Raw genomic sequence first — 22,040 nt, 5'->3', positions numbered from 1 at the left:
TTAGCTGTGTTTTTCATACCAACCAATAAAACTATCCATTTTCTTTAAGAAGGAGACTTTAGTGTTTAGACGTTAATTCATGGCCAGGAGAGCCACATCTGGCCTTAGTTTTCCTATTTGTCCTTCTGGCCTTACACATTTGAGTCGTCCCCCACTTTGTTTTATCCAACGAGATAAAGTTCCAGTCCCTAGAAGATGGATGTTTACCTCCTGAAGAGGCCAATCTGGATGGCAAGGTTTGGCGGGAATTCATTGTTTCATCTGCCTCTGTGTCCACGGCCCTTCCAACCCCTTTGCCGTCTCTTTTCACTGTTAGCTTAGGTGTCTGCCCATTGGTAGCACTTGGGCAAATAATGCATTTGCTGGTCTTTCTTGAACATTTTCTTTTATCCATTGAAGCTGTTCAGTTCCTTCATTTCATCCAGAACAATGCTGTTTTCACAACAGGCATGAACTCTTTCATGGCTCTGTGGATGAGATTCTCCTACCCAGACAGGGAACACACCAATGGGACTCGATCTTTGGTGGGGGGTGGGTGCAGGAGGAGGGCAAGGATGGGGGTGGCAGGGTGCTGTGGAGACCCTGGGCCATCTGTGACAAAGGATTGCCTTGCCTACTAGTTCTGGTTGATCCGGATTCATTGGTCCAAGGCTGGTCTTTGACACACATCCAGCAGAGTCCACAAGGCTGAGGCCTTCTTTTGGCATGCTCCCTGGAAAACCATAGCTTCTAGGAATGCCTTGCCTGAAATCCCTTTTCAGAAGGCCTTGCTTACCACAATTGAAACATCTGACAGTTTGATTTTTCCAAAGACTTTGAGAAGTTCTTTCTTTTCTGAGATTAGCATCATAAACATGAGCAGCACACTCAGCCATATCTCTAATCCATCCTTTCCTGGAGCTGACCCTGCCTTTACAGGTAGACTCACTCTTATAGATCATGACTTAGCACTTCCTTTTTTTCCCTCTATTTTACACAACACACACACACACACACACACACACACACACACACATCGTTTTTTAAGCATAAGGGAGGATTTTTCAGATTTTTTTTTTTTTTTTTTTTTTTTTTTTTTGAGACAGGGTCTCTCTGTGTTAGCCTTGGCTGTCCTGGAGTAGCTTTGTAGACCAGACTAGGCTGGCCTCAAACTCACAGCAATCCGCCTGCCTCTGCCTCCCAAGTGCTGGGATTAAAGTCATGCGCCACTATGCCTGGCTGATTTTATGTAGACATCCCACACCATTTTACAGAAAGGAGTCAAGCATGGACACTACAGAGCACTCTTGGGGGTCCTATCCTTCACAGACAGTGAGGGACAATTGCAATACATTTGTTTGCCCATATAGTCACCTTACTGGCTTCTATAAATCCACATGCATCATGTCCACGTGAATTGTTTTTTAAGACGAGAACAAGGTCCAGAAAGGGGAAAGCCATCTCCCATTCTCCATCAGAAGAGTGAGAAGCTGAGCCAGGCCACAACTCAGGGCTCAGCAGCAGGCCAGAGGCCTCCCTTGCTCCAGACCCAAGTGTGTGGAAGACCATGCTGAATGGGCTAGGGGACTATGGGAACCCAGGTCTCACTGCGCAGATGGCCTCTGTCCCCAGATCCACAAGACCGGCAGCACCCTGTCCTACGATATCCACTACTGGATCGGTCAGGCCTCGTCCCAGGATGAGCAGGGGGCAGCTGCCATCTATACAACACAGATGGACGACTACCTGAAGGGCCGCGCTGTCCAGCACCGAGAGGTCCAAGGCAATGAGAGCGAGACTTTCCGAAGCTACTTCAAGCAAGGCCTTGTGTAGGGAGGGGTGCAATGGGACTGGGGAGGACACCAAGACTGGTCATCAGAGGTGGGGACTGGCGAGTGGGGACTGGGCTAAAGAGACAGGGACACTATGCCTGCAGAGTGAGAGGCTCTGGACAGTAGGAGGTGACCTGGGCCAGGAAGGAGGGAAGGAAGGAGGGAGAAGGAGGGAGGGAGGGAAGGAAGGAGGGAGGGAGGAAAGGAAGGAAGGACAGAAGGAGGGAAGGAAGGAAAGAAGGAAGGAAAGCTGAAGCTATGGGGGTTCTGGGATCTCATATGGCTTTTTCTGATTTTTCTCCACCTTTCCACTCGTCACTTTTTTTTTTCTTTTTTCTGTTGCTCTGACTTTGGCCCTGTCCCTCTGAGTTTGCTTTGGCCTGACTTACCCCCTTGGGCCCTTCTAAAATCCCGTGACTATGGCCTGTGAATTCTGTACCTTAGCTCCTAGTCTACAGGGACTGCTTGGTGCCTGAGGCCCTCAGGGGTCACACCAAGTCCTGCCCGCTCAGGCTAGCTGATAGGTTAGCCCTCTTCTCTAATCAGGCCTTTCACTAACAGTGCAAACCTTCTGTGAGGCTGGCTCTCCTCACAGAAACACCTGCTCCTCCAAAGCAGTTTCCTTTACCCTGTAGGAGATGGAAGCTCTCCAACCAGCTACAGCGGCTACAGTCCCTACCTTCCCCCCCCCCCCGCTTTTTTTTTTTTCCAGAGCTGAGGACCGAACCCAGGGCCTTGTGCTTGCTAGGCAAGTGCTCTACCACTGAGCTAAACCCCCAACCCCTCTTACCCCCCCCCCTTTTGTATTGCTCTCTTCCGCACATAACACAGCCCAAGGTTTGCTGTCGCCAGGGCCCTGGTCTCATTTTCCATTTTCTTCTCTCCAGCTCCATGATTACCTCTGCAGATCCCTCTACAGGGTGGGGAGCTAGGGCAAGGGACTGGAAGTCCTACAAGGCAGGGTCAGCTGCAACAGCGTGCTACAAGGCCAACCAAGCCCCTGTAGGCCCCTGCTGGTGAATGAAACCTTGGTGTTTGAACCCTAAGTACTTCCTTGGCCTCAGCCTGTCCCAACTGGGGCCTCAGAGGGCCCTAGGCAGCTCAGGACCTTGCCATATCTCCCTCATCCAATGCCCTTGAGTGAGCTTTTTTTCTTTCCCAGGATCCGGAAAGGGGGTGTGGCTTCTGGCATGAAGCATGTGGAAACTAACTCCAGCGATGTCAGGCGACTGTTGCACGTCAAGGGCAAGAGGAACGTGATAGCCGGAGAGGTGGGCTGGGCCCAGCTGGGATCCTGGCTATGAACTGAGCAGGGCTGAGGGATGGGAGGGAGGCTGGAGATGCTGCCAATGCTCTCAATAGGCTCTGGACCTCCCTCTTCCCTCTAGGTGGAGATGTCCTGGAAGAGTTTCAACCGAGGAGACGTCTTCCTGCTGGACCTTGGAAAGCTTATCATCCAGTGGAATGGTCCAGAGAGCAACCGCATGGAGAGACTTCGGGTAACCCCAACAGGGCACCTCATCTCTGCAATTCAACATGCCCTACTTGCTTTTGCAGCCTCAGTGTCACCTGCCCCAGTCAAACCTCTGCTCCCCACCCCCAGCTACCCTCACCCTTCAGACATCTCTCTGGCAATTCTGGGAACAGGACAGTGTGTGCAGGTAGACCTGAGTCTACATGCATATGCTGAGGAATGCTGCTGTGTGTACTTGTGACTGACCCTTAAGGTGGATTATGTCCCTGTAGTATATGACAGACCCCATGCTCAGCCTTGGGTACCCCAGGGATGGATGAAGTGGGCAGGGCTTTGCTGGGCATCTAGTCAAAAAGCCAGATGGGAAAGGAAGAGGCAGAGGATAAATACTGGAGGAGTGTGTTACTGGGCATACAGGGAGGCTCTGGGGACCAGATGGAGGCAAGGCAAGGCCCTGGAGCCGGAAGGTGGCTGGTAGAGTCTATCATCAGCTCAGGAGGAACATGCTGAGCAGGCGGCGGCTCTCACAGGCAGGATAGGATGTGTGGCCAGCAGGTTGTGAAAAAGGGTTAGGTCTGTGGCTGGGAATGCCCAGCTAAGGAAGCTTATCTGATTTCTGAGTAGAAATGGGCTGGGGAGGGGACCAGGTGGGAATCTGGGCTTCACTGTGTATCGGTTGAGGATGCAAAGCCTTATGCTTGAGAACAGTAGGGAACAGTGGAGGCCCTGTTCTAAGATGGGGAAGATCTCCGGGAGAAAATAGGGTACCTTTGGCTATCTGAAGAGGGGTTGTCCCATGATGAGAGCCGAGAGCTAGGCTAGAGATAGAAACACACAGGTGTTGTTGTCCACAAGGGCCCAGGGACTCCAAAGGGCCCACTAAGGGAAGGGACTTGGGCTAAAAGAGTGACCCTCAGTGTGTGTACACACGAAAGCTGGCACCCATGGGAAGACCAGAATCTGGAACTCACTGGCACACATGGAGTCTTCCTTGTGTGAGCTTTCATGGAACTGAGCTCTCTCTCTCTCTCTCTCTCTCTGTGTGTGTGTGTGTGTGTGTGTGTGTGTGAATGTATTTGTGTGTAGGTATGCACATGTGAATTTGTGTGTGCACTGTGAGTGTGTGTGCTTTGGGCAGCCTGAGTATAGTACTATGATCTTTGAGGTTCATCTCTTGTACAAAACCCTGAAGGAAAACCACAAATTCTCAACAAGATCAAAATTAAAGGTCCAGCAAGACTATCCCAAATGCACCCCTACTCTCTCCACCTATGAGGAGATCTATTTTCTCATAGCTTCCAACTGTTCTCCTCACACAGCTGAAAAGCCTTGTCTCTACCCCTTATAGATCTGCAGGGAGGGGTGGAGTTTGCCCAGGCACCACCATTCAGGGTGGTGAACTCTACTCCCTGTCTGCCGCCAACCGTCATGGGTCAACTGTGGCCTTCCTGCAGGGCACGACCTTGGCCAAAGAGATCCGAGACCAGGAGCGGGGCGGGCGCACCTACGTGGGTATAGTGGAGGGTGAGAATGAAGGAGACTCCCCACAGCTGATGGCAATTATGAACCACGTGCTGGGCCAACGCAAGGAACTGAAGGCGGCGATCTCTGACTCCGTGGTGGAGCCGGCAGTTAAGGCTGCACTCAAGCTCTACCAGTGAGTTCCTGGGTGCTGGGTGCTTCCTGGGGGCTGGGTGCTTCCTGGGGTAGGGTGCTCTACTAAAGGTACCGCCTATCCGTGCCTTACTTTGTCCTGCAGTGTATCCGACACAGAAGGAAAACTGGTGGTTAGAGAAGTTGCTACTCGGCCACTCACACAGGACCTGCTCAAGCATGAGGTGAGAGGGTCTGGAGGATCCCAAGCAAGGGGCAACTATTAGATGCTTAAGCAGACTGGGCCCAGTGGCGCATGCCTGTAATCCCAGCACTCGGGGAGGCGGAGGCTGGCAGATCTCTGTAAATTCGAGGCCAGCCTGGTCTACAAAACGAGTCCGGGACAGCCAAGGCTTCCCAGAGAAAGAGAAACCCTGTCTCAAACAAACAAACAAACAAATAAACAAACACAAACGTTAAAGCAGATTTAGGGGGAGAAAACTAGCATGGCCCCAGCACCATAGGCTCATTTGTTTTTTCTTTCTCTACTGACTCTAAGGACTGCTACATCCTGGACCAGGGAGGTCTGAAGATCTTCGTGTGGAAGGGGAAAAACGCTAACGCCCAGGAGAGGAGCGGAGCCATGAACCAGGCCTTGGTAAGGAAAGAGTCTAGCATCGCGGTTCTCAACCTTCCTAATGCTGCGATCCTTTAAGACAGTTCCTTATGTTGTGGTGACCCCCAACAAGCAACAATAAAATTATTATTTTGAGATAGGGTTTCTCTCTTTCTCTCTCTTTTTTTCTTTCTGAGACAGGGTTTCTCTGTGTAGCCTTGGCTGCCCTGGACTCACTTTGTAGCTCAGGCTGACCTCGAACTCAGAGATCTGCCTGCCCCTGCCTCCTGAGTGCTGGGATTAAAGGCGTGCACCATAACCGCCCAGCAATAAAGTTATTTTCATTGCTACAACTAGAATGTTGCTACTGTTATGAATCATAATGCAAATATTTGATATGCGAGATATCTGATGTGTGACCCCAATGAGGTTGAGACCTCGAACTCACAACGATCCCCCTGCCTCTGCCTCCCGAGTGCTGGGATTAAAGGCGTGTGCCACCATGCCCAGCTTCAGTGTTGGATTGAAAGGGGCACTAGAATTAGAATTGAGGAGGTGTAGTTTAGGAAGGGGTCTGATCTGTTGGGATCAGAGTTAGGTCTAGGGTCAGTATTAGATTCAGGGTTGAGGATAAAGTTTGACACATTATCAGGATTAACCTTGATTGGAAAGGGTCAATAGGGTTAAATGTGGGGTTGGCAGTGGGGTTGGAGCAGGCACTCCCAGGGTTGGGGCCAGGCTTTTAGTTTGGGGGTGTGCAGACTAGGGACAGGACCTCCTCCTTTTCCCAGAATTTCATCAAAGCCAAGCAGTACCCACCGAGTACGCAAGTGGAAGTGCAGAATGACGGGGCCGAGTCAGCCATCTTCCAGCAGCTCTTCCAGAAGTGGACAGTGCCCAACCGGACCTCAGGCCTGGGCAAGACCCACACAGTGGGTTCCATAGGTGAGAACCCACGCCTCCTGCCTCTCTTTCCTCCCCCCCCCCTTTCCTTTTCTTTCTTTCTTTCTTTTTTTTTTTTTTCTTTTTTCTTTTTCTGAGACAGGGTTTCTTTGTCTAGCCTTGGCTGTCCTGGACTCGCTTTGTAGACCAGGCTGGCCTCCAACTCACAGCAATCTGCCTGCCTCTGCCTCCCGAGTGCTGGGATTAAAGGTGTGCCTCCCTTTCCTAATGCCCCTCTTCCATACACATTTTACCCTGGCTCCCAGCTCCCTGCTGGGTACTGAGAGCCCATGAGACAAAGAAGCTCAGGAAGGGAGCTAAAAGTGACTTGTCTTTCCTGTGGACTGGGGTTGAGCCCTTCTGGGAACAAAAACAAAAAACAAAACAAAACAAACAAACCTTCTCACCAGACTATTTTTGCTGAGGTAAGGGGTATCCCAGAAGGCACTGGGGGAGGAGTTCAAAGGAAAGGACCGTGTACAGCCTCCATCACTGGGGTGGGCTTCCCGCTTGAAGTCTGAATGCTACAGAGAGTCAGACTAAAGAAAGCTCTGGCTTCTATGGCTTCCCTGGGAGTCACTTATTAGGTCAGTGCCTTGGAAGCCTGGTGCTGTGAGTTAGCTCTAATACCCTCCAACTGTGTGACCTCGGATAGGCAGCGAATTGGCTCTGGCTGTAATTTTTTCATATATGGTGGGGTCTATGAATACCAGCCAGCCCTGAGGTGTGGGGCACCTCAGCCAGTGACAGTTGATGTCCTCCTCTCTCCAGCCAAGGTGGAACAGGTGAAGTTTGATGCAACGTCCATGCACGTACAGCCTCAAGTGGCTGCCCAGCAGAAAATGGTGGATGACGGGAGTGGGGAAGTGCAGGTGAGTGAGGGAAGGAGGAAGACAGGTTGATGGTAAAAAGGGGTAGTGGAACCCAGTCTGGGCCTCATACAGGACTGATTCTGGTCCCAGGTGTGGCGCATCGAGGACCTAGAGCTGGTGCCCGTGGATTCCAAGTGGCTGGGCCATTTCTACGGTGGCGACTGCTACCTGCTGCTCTACACCTACCTCATAGGGGAGAAGCAACACTACTTGTTGTATATCTGGCAGGTGAGGTCCTGCCCACCCCACCTGCAGCACAGCTGCTCAGTTCTCTCTCTCTCTCTTTTTTTTAAAGATTTGTTTATTTGTTTTATGTATATGGATGCTCTGTTTTTGTATACACCAGAAGAGGGATTCAGATTCCATTACAGATGGTTGTAAGCCACCATGTGGCTGCTGGGAATTGAACTCAGGACCCCTGGAAAAGCAGCCAGTGCTCTTAACCACTGAGCAATCTCTCCAGCCCCCGACATACATACTCGTAAACAAGTGTAATAAAAATTTAAAAACTGAGGGGCATGGTGGCACTCGGGAGGCAGAGGCAGGCGGATCACTGTGAGTTTGAGGCCAGCCTGGTCTACAAAGTGAGTCCAGGACAGCCAGGGCTACACAGAGAGACCCTGTCTTGAAAAACCAAAATAAATAAATAAATAAATAAAATAAAATAAAAAGAAAAAGAAAGAAAAATTAAAAACCGAGCTGGAATATTTTGGAGGCCAAAGGACAGGGTGGAACTCAGTATCTCATCCCTTCTTCTTGCTTATTCTCAGGGCAGCCAGGCCAGTCAGGATGAAATTGCAGCCTCGGCTTATCAAGCTGTCATCCTGGACCAGAAGTACAATGATGAACCAGTGCAGATCCGGGTCCCCATGGGCAAAGAGCCGCCTCACCTCATGTCTATCTTCAAGGGACACATGGTGGTTTATCAGGTGCAGCTGCTGAACTGAGAGCTGGGATCTAGAGATGTGGAAGGGGTTGCTTGGTGGCCATAGGGCTGGGGCAAAGCCTGTCCCTCATAGGCGAGGGCCCTTGTCATGTATAGACTTGGTGACAGAAACCAGCAGTTTACTTTAAAGTGATATGGAAGGAACCCTGTGTACAAATATTATTTACTTCCTTGATCTCTGCTACATGAGAAAGGTTTTTTTTTGGGGGGGGGGCCGGGGGGGGGGTAGGGGTGGGGTTGGGGTGCTGGATTTGCTGTACTTTCCCAATGAAATGAATTAGACATCTTGTGCAGCTGTTTAAGCAATAATCTGCTCACGGCGAGCCTTCTAAGCACACAGTCTTTTGTAACTCAGGAAGTGAGGCGAGACATGACAGGTGAACACTTGTTGGGAAGGGATAGTCGCGTGGCTCTGGCTAAACATTGAACTCCCAGCTCGAAGCACTGTGCAGTTAAATGTGAGAGATGGCAAGTGCACTAAGTGGGGAGCACGCAGAGAATTCATGGTGGGAAGGAACTCAGAGGACCTCTAGACACTTGGGGGGAAGCTAGAGAGCACTATGGAGGTAAAAGAAGGGCTCACAGCACAGGAGTACAGATGCCTGAGGTTTTAGGGAAGGAAAGAGAAGCTGGGCAGTGGTGGAGCACGCCTGTAATCCCAGCACTCGGGAGGTAGAAGCAGTCTACAGAGTGAGTCTAGGACAGCCAGGGCTACACAGAGAAACCCTGTCTCAAACAAAACAAAAAACAAGAGCGAACACGAAGATAGTTTGTGTCTTTATTTAGAATTTCATGGGCCTTTAAGGGCCAACATAGTACGTACTTGGGCTCAACATAAAAGCAGTGCAGAGCCGTCGGAAACTTTTGGACAGCAGACTGCCAAGATCCAAGCTGTCTTTGAGCCAGCCCTTTACCCCTTTCCCTCTCTGGGTGCTCATATTTTGTCCTCATGTCACCTTTACACGATGTCCCTGTCTTCCCACATTCCCCTTCCTGCCTGCAGGGAGGCACTTCCCGAGAGAACAACTTGGAGCCTGTGCCCTCCACAAGGCTGTTTCAAGTCCGAGGAACAAGTGCCAATAACACCAAGGCTTTTGAGGTCACAGCCCGGGCCACCTCTCTCAACTCCAATGATGTCTTCATACTCAGGACTCCATCCTGCTGCTACCTGTGGTGTGGGAAGGTGTGTGACAGGGCTCAGGAACTCCTCAGTCACAGAACAAACAATGGGAGACTTGTCAGTGGCCAGGTCCCACTCACAGGTGCACTGTGAGTCTCCCTTGCAGAGCTTTGGTCTTTCTGTGCCTCTCTAATTCACGGAATGTGTCAGAACCAGCCTGTCTTGTTCCCTTCATCTGAGGCATTCATCTTCCCGTATTCCCTCTCTCAGTTCTCTCCCTCCCCCCTCATCACCTCTACTGTTCTTTAGACTGCTAAGGATAGAGGGAAGCAAGAACATGACCTCATGGGTATGCCTGAAGTCTTGATCCAAAAGGACACTCTCAGACCCAAGAGTTCCAGCCGAATGTAGTAGGAGGGTAAGGAAGTGGGTGGAAGCGAGGATGGTCTTCCCAGCATGACTGACCTCCCTCGTTCCCCAGGGCTGCAGTGGGGATGAGCGGGAGATGGCTAAGATGGTTGCCGACACTATCTCTCGGACGGAGAAACAAGTGGTGGTGGAGGGACAGGAACCAGCCAACTTCTGGATGGCCCTGGGTGGTAAGGCGCCCTACGCCAACACCAAGAGGTAATGTCCCAGCATCTCCTCTCACCCTCCACCTCCCATGGGAAGAGTCCTCCAGACTCTCCAGTCCTTGTATTGCTCATGTCTCTCTGCCCCCACACCTCCTCCTGCTCACCCTACAGGCTGCAGGAGGAGAACCAAGTCATCACTCCTCGACTCTTCGAATGCTCCAACCAGACTGGGCGCTTTATGGCCACAGAGATCTTTGACTTTAATCAGGACGACCTGGAGGAGGATGATGTATTCCTATTGGATGTCTGGGACCAGGTAGGACAAGCGGGTTGGGAGGGCATCCCTATTATTAAGAAGCCATACAGGCCAGGGTAAGCAAGGATCAATGTATGGGGGATCCTATTCTTCCTCCTTATGGAGGAAGAGAGAGGAAGAGAGGGACGCACTCTGATTATTCCATGACTCTTTTATTTCCCATTGAAGCAAGTATGTTACCAGGCATCTCTGGCTCTGGAGCAGGGGAGTGCCACATAGTCTCAAGCTATCTAAGCAACAGCATGTGAACAACTGCATTTCCTGGATATAAAGAGCAGCAGTATGCTGGCACTGACCTTGCTCAAGGTCATTAGCTGAGCAGTGACTGGTCTTCCTAGCTGGGTATGAGGGACGAGCCACAGCAGAACCTGAAGGCAGCGGGGGATACCCAGGCTGCCCATCATGCAGTAAGGACTGAGGGGCTGTGGGGCTCTCCACAGGTCTTCTTCTGGATAGGGAAACATGCCAAAGAGGAAGAGAAGAAGGCTGCAGCCACCACTGTACAGGAATACCTCAAGACCCACCCTGGAAACCGAGACCCCGAGACCCCTATCATTGTGGTGAAACAGGGGCATGAACCCCCCATCTTCACAGGCTGGTTCCTGGCTTGGGACCCCTTCAAATGGAGTGTGAGTAGCCTAGTCCAGCCAGTCCTAGCTCAGCACACCCTTCCTCCAGGCACCTTCATAGCATACCTCCAAAAGAAACCTGCCCAGCTCCCACCAGCCTTTTCTCTTCCTTTGGGATTCTGTAAAATGGCTTTAGGTGCTTGAAATAAAAACTAAGGCTGCAGAGAGGCCATTAAGGTCCCTGGGGAGGAAGAGGGAAGTAAGTCTTAAAAAGCAAGAGAGGCCTGGCATGGTGGTGCATGCCTTTAATCCCAGCACTAGGAGGCAGAGACAGGCAGATCACTGTGAGTTCGAGGCCAGTGTGGTCTATAAAGGGAGTCCAGGACAGCCAAGGTTACTCAAAGAAACTGTCTCAAAAAACCAAAAAGAAAGAAAGAAAAAGAAAAAGAAAAAGCAATAGTGGTCAGGGATACAAGCCTGTGCTCCCAAAGGTTGGGAGGTAGAGGCAGGAGGATCAGAAGTTTAAGACAATTCTTGGCTACATTGGCAAGCTGGGGTACAGCCTGGGGTAGTAGAGACCCTGCCTTTGTTGTTGTTGCTTTTTTATTTTTTTTTTAAAGATTTATTTATTATGTATACAGTGCTGTGTCTGCATGTACTTCTGCAGGCCAGAAGAGGGCGCCATATCACATTATAGATGGTTATGAGCCACCATGTGGTTGCTGGGAATTGACCTCAGGAGCTCCAGAAAAGCAGTCAGTGCTCTTAACCTCTGAGCTATCTCTCCAGCCCTTTTTGTTGTTTTTCAAGACAGGGTCTCTGTGTAGCTTTCACTATCCTGGAACTTGGTATGTATACCAGGCTGGCCTCAAACTCACAGAGATCCGCTTGCCTTTGCCTTCCAAATGCTGGGATGTGTGCGCCACCACGCCCGGATTGGTGTTTGGAGACCCTGTCTTAACAACAACCCACCAACAAAACAAAATACCTAAAGCTTATATAAGCACAGTGAACCCTTATAGGTATGCCTGTGTTCCTAGCACTTGAAAACAGGTGGAAGGGTTTTAGTTCAAGGCCATCCTGAAATACATAGCAAAAGACCACAGCAAAAACAGTTAAAAAAACAAAAAACAAAAACAAAGTTGGACATGATGGCACATGCCTTTAATCCCAGCAGAAGCAGGCAGATCATTGTGAGTTTGAGGCCAGCCTGGTCTACAAAGTAAGTCCAGGACAGCCAAGACTACACAGAGAAACCCTGTCTCGAAAAACCAAACCAAACCAAAAACCCAACTATCACCGCACACACACACACAAACTACCACAAAACAAACAAACAAAACAACAACAACAAAAAAACCCTGAAAACAAAAACAAAGGTTGAGGGTATAGCTTAGTGGCCAAGCACTTGTGGAGCATGAAAAAAGCCCTGGCACACCCCGCCCCAACACACACACACACACACACACACACACACACACACACACACGGGTGTGGGAGTAGTTAAGAGTACCCAGTTTCTGTGCTATACAAAGCTGTAGGAAATTGATTTAAATTAAACAAAATTTAAGACTCAGTTCTTTACTGGGCGCAGCAGTGCTTGGCGGCCGCAGGTAGCCGTGTGTGGTGTGACAGCGTGTGTTGAGGACAGTTCTTTGGTCCCTTCACAGGAACTTCTTCAAGGCTGCCCTGGGGGGTCCTCAGTGCCAGCTCACTGGTGCTCTAAAGGACAAACAAACTCCCCCTGGCTCTAAATTCTAAGCAAAGTGGGTCACACACGCACTCCTTCCTGGGGGACAGTGTGTCAGGCCTCCAGGGACACCTGCTTCCTGCCCTACTCCCTCCCCCGCAAGGCTTATGGCTCTGGATGTTTCGAATTAGCAGACCAGATGAATTTAGGACAGAGAGCAAAATTTCCTCAAATCTGCTGCTTTCTCTTCCTTTTTCTTTTCCCTTGACTCTTATCGACAGGCTGTTTCACCTTCAGGATTGATTAGGCAGGTCTCCCCCCATTCCCCGTTCCACCATGTGTGTCTGTATGTATAATCGTGTGTGTATATGAGCATGCATGCCTGTGGAGGCCCAAGACTCATATCATGTGTCTTCTTTGATCATTCTCTGCTTTGTCTACTGAGGCATGGTTTCCCTCTAAACCCAGAGCTCATAGGTTCACCTAGTCTAGCTAGTCAGCTTGCCCCTGGGCTGGGGTCCCCTGTCCCCACTTACTGAGAGGCTAAGAGGCTGCAGTTACATACAGCCAAGCTGCTATATTTGCTCTGCTTTTTTATGTGAAACCTGGGGATCTGAACCCCCTTCTCATGCTTAAGAGGCAAGGCAAGCCCTTTTATGTACCGGTCCTCACAGTCACTCCAACCCCCAACTCAGCAGTCCAGATGAACCTTCTGTCACCTCAAGTTTGTGTTTCCTTCTCTACCTCACTCACTCACTCTCACATGAAGCAAAATTCACTCAGGGAACACTCATTTGTCACTCTGGGTGTTAGGTCCTGGGGCTGTGTATAGAGGAGGCTCCCTTCTCTGTCTTCTGCTGGGGCTCCCCTTAAGTGCCCCAGGTCCCCTGAGTTTTCCAGAGCCCATCCAGGGTAGGCAGGATGTCAGCAATGCCTGTGGCTATTTGCACATGGCTCACAAAGGGTCAGGGAAGCACATAGTCTTCCCATTCCCTTGTCCGGCTGTGCCAAGGACAGATTACCCATCTTTCCCTGCCCATTCTGATGCTAGCTGCTTTGGCCTTAGTCTCTCCGTCATGATTAGAACCACTTTGCTTACCCACTTGCTCTGAACCACCTCCTGCTAGTCTCCCAACCTGGGCCCAGATGAGCCTTTTTTTTTTTTTTCACTCTCAAGGAAAGCACCGTTTAATTTCTCTGCTGAGATGGAGAGTCTGACCTGTCATGTGCTTTATTTGTAGAGCATCAAATCCTATGACGACTTTAAGGTAGAGCTCGGGAACTCTGGGGACTGGAGCCAGATTGCTGATGTAAGTATGGTGGCATGGCTGGCTCTGAATGGCCTGGCGGTGGTCAAACCCATAGGGGCTTACAATGGTAGAAGTCACGGTCTTGCACATCACCCTGTCTCTTCCCTTTCCTTGTGGAAGTCCATGCTATGCAACACCATGTCTCTCCATTTCATAATGAAATGGCCTCCATTTTTACCACCCATGGACAGCATATCCAAATGCAGATCCTCCCCCCTCCCCCGCCCCCGGCATAGTGGTGTATGACTATAATTGGCAGAACTCAGGAGGAACAGAATTAGATTCCAAGGCTCCATTTTGGAGCCTTGTTTTTGCTTGTTTGTGTGTATGTGGTGCGTGCACACATGCACCAAAGACTAATGTTGAGTGTCTTCTCTGATTTGCTCTCTGCTTTATTTACTGAGGCAGAGTTTCTCAAAAACCCAGAGCCTTCCAAATCAGCTGGCTTGCCTCTAGGGCTCCTTGTCTTTGCTTCTGGAGTATGCTATTTATTACAGGCGGGCTGCCACCCTGCCTGGCTTTTATGCGTGCGCTTGCATAGCAAGCACTCTCTCCTTTGAGCACCACCTCAGCTCTAGGCTCGAGGCCTAGGTGGTTTGATGTACTTAAGCCATGGCCTGCCACCCTCGGGAAGACAGTGACATCTCTAGGCATCTTCATCCTTGGGAGCACTTCTCCAGACAGAACGATTTCTGTTACTTATTGGTGATGTGTTGACCTGTAGGCTTGGGATATGAGGCTATGAAGTCAAAAATCCTTCCTTTGAGGAAGTCTTAGGACCACAGAAGAAACACGACAGGGCTAGCTCTTCAGAAACACAACTGGGACATGAGGGTACCTTCTCAAGGGAGAGCAATAGTGAGGACATTTCCACTTCCTCCAATCACAGGCCGAGAACACTATGATGCTTAGTTAGCCCTTTCTGGTTCAGTGTTTAAAAAGAAAAGCTAATTTAAGGCTGAGTGAATTCATAGGTCAGTTTTACAACAGATACAAGAGAAAGGGTGGTACATGTCCAGGATAAATTAGATTCCAAGGGAAGCCATGGAGACGTTAGCCATTGATCAAATGGTCCCCTTTTCCCAACTCACTTAGGTTAGACGTGGGGTATGTGGCTATTTGTACTAGCTTCTGGGTCCAACTCAGGGAGGTGTGTTCTACTGAGTGGGTGCGCATGTGCACAATGGGAAGCATAGAAGCTGGGGAGGCCTCCCAAGAAAGACTCCTTAGAATGAAGAGAACAGCAGCACAGGACTGTAGGCACGGGCGTTGAAGTAACCTGTGGCTTCCTTCTTTCCTAGGAGATCATGAGTCCCACAGTGGATGTGTTCACTGCCAGTACCAGCTTCAGTTCTGGGCCCCTGCCCATCTTCCCCCTGGAACAGCTGCTGAACAAGCCTGTGGAGGATCTCCCTGAGGGTGTGGACCCCAGCAGGAAGGAGGTGAGTAGGGCAGTCAGCAGAACAAGGAAAACCCAACTGATCTCAGACTGTGTCCTGCAGAGGACTGGCAGCTGAGGATTCCGTGATGAACAGAACACCTTCATGGCAGTCTTTTTTTTGGTTTTTTGAGACAAGGTTTCTCTGTGTAGCCTTGGCTGTCCTAGACTTGCTTTGTAGACCAGGCTGGCCTTGAACTCAGAGTGATCCAGCTGCCTCTGCCTCCCGAGTGTTGGGATTAAAGGCGTGCGCCACCACGCCTGGCTATGGCAGTCTTATATCCCTGGGAGCAGGGCACTGTTCATTGTGAGGGGCACAGAAGGGACAGCAAGGAGACTTTTGTGGGTGTCAGGAGGAACATTATGAGTCAGCGACCACATTCTGAAAGGTGACAGAAACCTTGGTTATGGGAGCAAAGTGAGTTTTTGTTGTTGTTGTTTTAAAGATTTTATTATATGTATAAGTGCTCTATCTGCATATGCTCTTGCCTGCCAGAAGAGGGCATCAGATTCCAGTATAGAGGGGTTGTTGCTGGGAATTGAACTCAGGACCTTTGAAGAGCAGATAGGACTCTTAATCGCTAAGCCATCTCCCCAGCTCTACTTTTTTTTGATTGTTTTTTGTTTTTCAAGACAGGGCTACTCTGTGTAGCCTTGGTCCTGGACTCACTATGTAGACCAGGCAGGCCTCAAACTCAGAGACCTGCCTGCCTCTGCCTCCCAGAGTGCTGGGATCACAAGTGTGTACCACCACGCCCAACTCAAAGTGAGTTCTTGCAGGAGCAGCCAGCAGCAAGTTGAGAGGCCTAGGGAGTGAGCACAGGCCCCGGGGACAGACACTGGTGAAAGAGGCAGGGGCCTACACTGAAGACCTATTGTGGCTGAAGTAGTGGCAGATAGTCATCTTTTAAAGCTTAAATTACAATTGTATTTGTTTGAGGTAGGGTCTCACTATGTAGTCCTGGCTGAATTGGAGCTTGTTATATAGATCAAGCTGTCCTTGAACCTGCAGTGATCCTCCTGTCTCGGCCTATAGTATGCACTACTAACTCTGCTTAAAGAAAAAAACTTAATGTGCATTGGTGTTTTGTCTGCATTCACATCTGTGTGAGGGTGTCAGATCCCCTGGAACTGTCGTTATAGATAGCTGTAGGCTACTGGGACTTGAACCCTGCTCTGGAAGAGCAGCCAATACCCTTAACCATTGAACTATCTCTCCAGCCCCTTGTTTTGTTTTTGAGACATGGTCTATCTATGTCCTGGAACTCATGTAGACCAGGCTGGCCTTGAATTGAGAGAGATCATCTGCTTCTGCCTCTCAGGTGCTGAGATTTGGGACTAAATGTATGCAACCCCCCATGCCTGGCCTCTATTTCTTAATTTTTAATTATTTGAGAGTATGTGCCTGTGTACACGTAGGCACAGGTGCTTGTATAGACTAGAGGCATCAGATCCGCTGGAGTTAGAGTGACAGGTGATTGTGCATTGCCCAAGTTGACTACTGGAAATTGGACTTGGGTCCTCTGCAGTGTGCTCTTATCACTGAGTCATCTCTCTAGCCCTTGCTGTGTCTTTTTGTTTTTGAAACAGGGTCTCATGTAGTACAGGCTAGCTTCAAACTTGTGTGAGGTGCAGGATGACTTTGAACTTCTAATCCTCTTGTCTCCACTCCCCAAGTACTGGGATGAAAGAATTTTGCTATCATGCCAGGACTCAGGCTTCCACTTTTCAAAGCTCCTCAGACTGTACAGTGAAGAGTCGATTAACAGATGGCAAAAGAGCAGCCAGGAGACCCATTAGGAGATTCAGTGCTCAGGTGGAGAAGAAAGGGGGAGGGGGCTAAAGAATGTGGTGACTTTGAATCTTTAGTGGAGGAAGTTGGTGACAGTTTATAGATAACTCGGTTATGACTATGAGGGAGGGAAAACTGTGTCATTCCCAAGATAGAAAACTGAGATCGAAAGCCGGGCAGGTAGCACATGCCTTTAACCCCAGCACTTGGAAGGCAGAGGCAGGCAGATCTCTTCTCTTGTGAGTTCGAAAGCAGCCTGGTCTACAGAGCGAGTCCTGGACAACCAGGGCTATACAGAGAAACCCTGTCTTGACAAACCAAACCAAACAACAACAAAAAAGAAAACCTAGATCCAGACTAAGCTTAGTGGTTATTTTGTCATTTAAAGCAGTGGTTCTCAACCTTCCTAATGCTGTGACCCTCTAATACATACAGTTCCTCATGTTGTGGTGACCCCCCGCAACCCCAACCATAAAATTGTTTCATGGCTACTTCATAACTGTAATTTTGCTTTGGTTATGAATCATAATGTATATATCTGATATGCTACCCCTGTGGAAGGGCCATTCAATCCCCAAAGGAGTCGCAACCTGCCAGGTTGAGAAGGGCTAGTTTAAAGTATCATCCAGGCTGCAGGGTGCTTTGGTAGGCGGCAGGCAGTTTACAGGTCACCAGGGCTCCATAGCACACCAGTCCACCAGGTAACAGCCATGGTAGGCCTATGTGGGCTGCATGGGCTACAAGAGCTTGTCAAAAACAGTTTGAGGGGCCAGAGAGATGGCTCAGGGGGTAAAACACTTGCCGTACAAGGGTGAGGAACTGAGTTTAAGTCCTAAGGGCGAATGTAAAGCTGGGTACAGATGGCAAGTGCCTGTAATCTCACTGCTCCCCCATCAAGAGAGGGGGAAGGTTAGGGCGGACACACCCAAGGTTGTCCTCTGATAGTCACATACACATTTGCTCACACACATGCATGTACACACGTCATACACATAAAGCCATATTGTGAGCTGGGCTTGGTAGCTTACACCTGTAATTCAAGCATCTAGGGAGGCAGAGGTGGAGGCAGGAGGATCATGCCAAGTGTGAAGGCAGCTTGGGCTGTATGGTTGAGGTCCTTCCTGCCTTTTGCCTCAAAGGGCACCATCATGCATTGTTCCCTGGCTTCTCCCACCTGTGAGGTTCTAGAAAGCAAGGAGGCCCTTATGTCCTTACTGTAGCTCTGGGATGCTCTCAGTACAGGCAGAAGCTTATTTCACCCCTGACATATAGAAAAGTTTTACAACAGTTGGGCATGGTGATACACACCTATAACCTCAGCACTTGGGATGATGAGGCAGGAAGAGCATTTCTAGTTTGAGCCTAGCCTGGGCTACTGTGAATTCAAGATCAGCTTGGACTGTAGTGTAAGACTCAAGTCTCTACCTACCATCCCATTCTACAGTCAAGAAAACCAATCCTTAGGCCTTATGAAGATGGCTTAGTCTGCAAGTGCTTGCTGTATAACCTGAGGACCCGAGTCCCACCTCTAGTACCCATATCAAATGCTATGCTTGGGACTGGAGAGATGGCTTGCAGCACCAGAGGACCCAGCCTTGGTTCCTAGCACCCACATTGTAGTTGCCAACCACCCACAATTCTAGTTCTAGGGGATTTGATGCCGTCTTCTAATGCATGCACATACACGCAGGCAAAACACACACAAATAGGGGCTGGAGAGATGGATCAGCGGTTAAGAGCACCGACTGCTCTTCCAGAGGTCCTGAGTTCAATTCCCAGCAACCACATGGTGGCTCACAACCATCTATAATATGACCTGATATGCACTGTATACATAATAAATAAACCAAAAAGATAGAAAATGTTCTGCATAATCTTAAAAAAACACACAGACACACACACACACACACACAAATAGATCTAAGAAAAAAAAAAAAAAAGCAGGACAATGGTGGTGCATGCCTTTAATTCCAGCATTCAAGGAGGCAGAGGCAGGTGGATCACTGAGTTCAAGACCAGCCTGGTCTAGAGTGAGTTCCAGGACAAGCCAAACCAAGAGAAAGCCTGTCTCAAACCAAACCAACAAACAAAAGTCAGGCATGGTGACTCATGCTTGTAATCCTAGCTCTTGATAAAATGGACACAGGAGGGATCCCTCGAACTTACTGGCTAGCCAGCCTAACCTAATCAGTTTGTTCCAGACCAGCGAGGGACTGTCTCAAAAACAAGGTTGTCCTCTATACACACAAGCACCTGCACATACATGAACTCACACACTTGTGCCAAAAATATTCCCTCCCAAGCCCAGAAAATTAAGGTCTAGAGATGGGGTTAATTAGCTAGTTGCAAGGTCAGAAAGAGTAAGGACAGCAAGCAGAGATGGGGACCAGATCTCAAGTGCTAGTGTCACATACCATAAAAGTACATGTACCCTTTCCGAAGGGTGGAGCAGCATGTTGAACAGAGTTGCCAGGCTGAAAAGGAGGGCCAATGCTGAAGGAGACAGAATGAATACAGCCCATGGTCCTCAAAGTGGTTCAAGAGGACTCATTGATTTTTGAAGATTTATTATTTATACAGTATTCTGCCCGCATATGTGCCTGCATGCCAAAAGAGGGCACCAGATGTCATTATACATGGTTGTGAGCCACCATGTGGTTGCTGGAAATTGAACTTAGGACCTTTGGAAGAACAGATAGTGCTCTTAACCTCTGAGCCATCTCCCTAGCCCCAAAAGACTCAGGGCGGAGGCAGGCAGATCACTGCGAGTTTGAGGCCAGTCTGGTCTAAAGAGTGAGTTCCAGGTCAGTCAGGGCAACACAGAGGAACCCTGTCTTGAAAAACCAAAACAAACCAATCCCACAAAAATAAATAGTTGTCAGTAGCTGATTTAAAAAGAAAAAAAGGCTGTCCTAGACTCACTTTGTAGACCAGGCTGGCCTCAAACTTAGTGATCCGCCTGCCTCTGCCTCCCGAGTGCTGGGATTAAAGGCGAGCGCCACCATACCTGGCAAGAAAAAATTTTTTTTAATAGACAAGGCCTCATTTTACAGCCTAGGTTGGTCTCAAACTCATAGATCCATATGCTTCTGCCTCCCAAGTGCTGGAATAAAGGTTTGGTTTTTTCCCCCCTTGGTTTTTTTTTTTGTTTTTGTTTTTGTTTTGAGACAAGGTTTCTCTGTGTAATAGCTCTGGCTGTCCTGGAACTCGCTCTGTAGCCCAGGCTGGCCTCGAATTCAGATCTGCCTGCCTTTGCCTCCCAAGTGCTGGTGTTAAAGGCATGCGCCTCCACTGCCCGGCTCTTTAAACAAAGTCAAACTCACTGGGCCCAGGAGGGTGCCATGCATCAATCAGTCTTAACAGTCACAGCTGTGACAAAAATATGGGAAAGGAGTTCCAGTAACAGACTTGGTACCCAGCAGCTGTTCCTACCCACTGATACCCTTATTTATACCATTCCAAAACAAAGTGCTCTACTGCCCTGCCTGGGGACTGGGGAGGCTCCCAGGAGCCTTGAGGAGAAAATGCTCAGGCCTGGGAGGCAGGTCTAATGACAGGGTAGGGAACTGGGATGTCACACCTACCTGAGCTAGAAACCCCATCTACAGTGTTTGCTAAGAAGCTGCTCAATATCGTTACTCTGGGAGTCAGAGAAACGTCCCCTGGGCAACTCTACTGCAGGAGAACAGACTAAGTCTTAACCCAGGCCTTGCACACAGAAGGGAAGTGTTGGATCACAGTGCTCTCCTGCCTGTACTTCCCAGTTCTGAGCTACAGGAATGTGCTACCATGCCATTTCCTTTTAAACTTTAACTTACTCATTTTTATTATCTTTAAAGATTTCAATATATATATATATATATATATATATATATATATATGGGCATTTTGTTTGTACGTGTGCCATGTGCATATAGTACTCCTTGAGGCCAGAAAAATCAAATAACCAGACTTCAGCCAAGTGTGGTGGTGCACACCTTTAAAACCCAGTACTCAGAAGGCAAAAGCAGATACATTTCTGAGAGTTCAAGGCCAACCTGGTCTACATATACATAGTAAGTTCTGGGCCAGCAAGGCTATATAGTGAGATCCTATTTCAAAGAAAGGTCTCCCATTTTGTTTTGTTTTTTTTTTCCCAAGACAAGGTCTCTCTGTATTGGCCTTGGCTGTCCTGGACTCGCTTTGTAGATCCACCTGCCTCTGCCTCCCGAGTACTGGGATTAAAGGTGTGAGCCACTACGCCAGGCAGGTCTCCCATTTTGGGCTAAGAATACAGTCCTGGGTTTGAACTGTGCAGCATAAAAACTGCCTGGTAGCACATGCCTGCAATCTTTTTTTCTTTTCTTGCTTTTGTTCCTCATTTGAGCACATGCCACATCTGTATGACTCATTCTGAGCAAACACAGGTTTAAGTTTGTGACCTTTGCACTCTGGTCCTCTTCTAGGAGCACCTGTCCATTGATGATTTCACTAAGGCATTGGGGATGACTCCAGCTGCCTTCTCTGCTCTGCCCCGATGGAAGCAACAAAACCTCAAGAAAGAAAAAGGACTATTTTGAGAAGTGTAGCTCTGGCCGTCCAGCAGCCCCCCAACCCTGCCCTTGAGGAGTTTGTTCTGCCATTACTCTTTTTTGTCCTATGCCAGTTGAAAGTGTCAAATTGTATCTGTGAGCCAGTGTGACAGTCAATCCCTTATGTTTATCATAGTGACCTATTCATTCCTTCAGAAAGATGCCACAGCCCCATGGAGTCTTGTTTTTGAGTCCCACCACTCTCCACCCCTTATAGGAGCAGTCACACTCCAGGAGATAATAGCATGTGGCTTGTCTTTCATTTACAGCTGGGGAGTAGGGGGTGTTTGGCAGTTTGACAACATTCCTACACGATGGCCTCCTTCTCAGGTGCTAAAGGCACCTTCCTTTTTTGAAAGCCCTAAAAGGGAGTGTCAGGTGCTCTTTCACCCCTCCTCCATAGTT

At 49.2% G+C, this 22,040-nt stretch overlaps 1 protein-coding gene across 1 annotated transcript; it reads left to right on the top strand.

The window, feature by feature from the left end:
- The first annotated feature begins 854 nt into the window (after window positions 1–854).
- On the top strand, window positions 855–21,983 carry Vil1 (villin 1). The gene is made up of 18 exons (XM_051154548.1): window positions 855–918; window positions 1,475–1,808; window positions 2,974–3,082; window positions 3,200–3,310; window positions 4,740–4,942; window positions 5,045–5,123; window positions 5,438–5,536; window positions 6,286–6,439; window positions 7,208–7,308; window positions 7,399–7,536; window positions 8,079–8,237; window positions 9,258–9,437; window positions 9,856–10,001; window positions 10,121–10,265; window positions 10,706–10,894; window positions 13,766–13,834; window positions 15,136–15,276; window positions 21,510–21,983. The coding sequence occupies exons 1-18, from the start codon at window positions 855–857 to the stop codon at window positions 21,621–21,623; spliced, it is 2,535 nt and encodes an 844-aa protein (XP_051010505.1). The 3' UTR covers window positions 21,624–21,983.
- The last annotated feature ends 57 nt before the right edge of the window (window positions 21,984–22,040 follow it).

This window comes from Acomys russatus, chromosome 12, assembly GCF_903995435.1.
Source record: "Acomys russatus chromosome 12, mAcoRus1.1, whole genome shotgun sequence".
NCBI lineage: Eukaryota > Metazoa > Chordata > Mammalia > Rodentia > Muridae > Acomys > Acomys russatus.
Note: the sequence above shows the minus strand (reverse complement) of the source record. Positions and strands in the feature narration are given on the sequence as shown.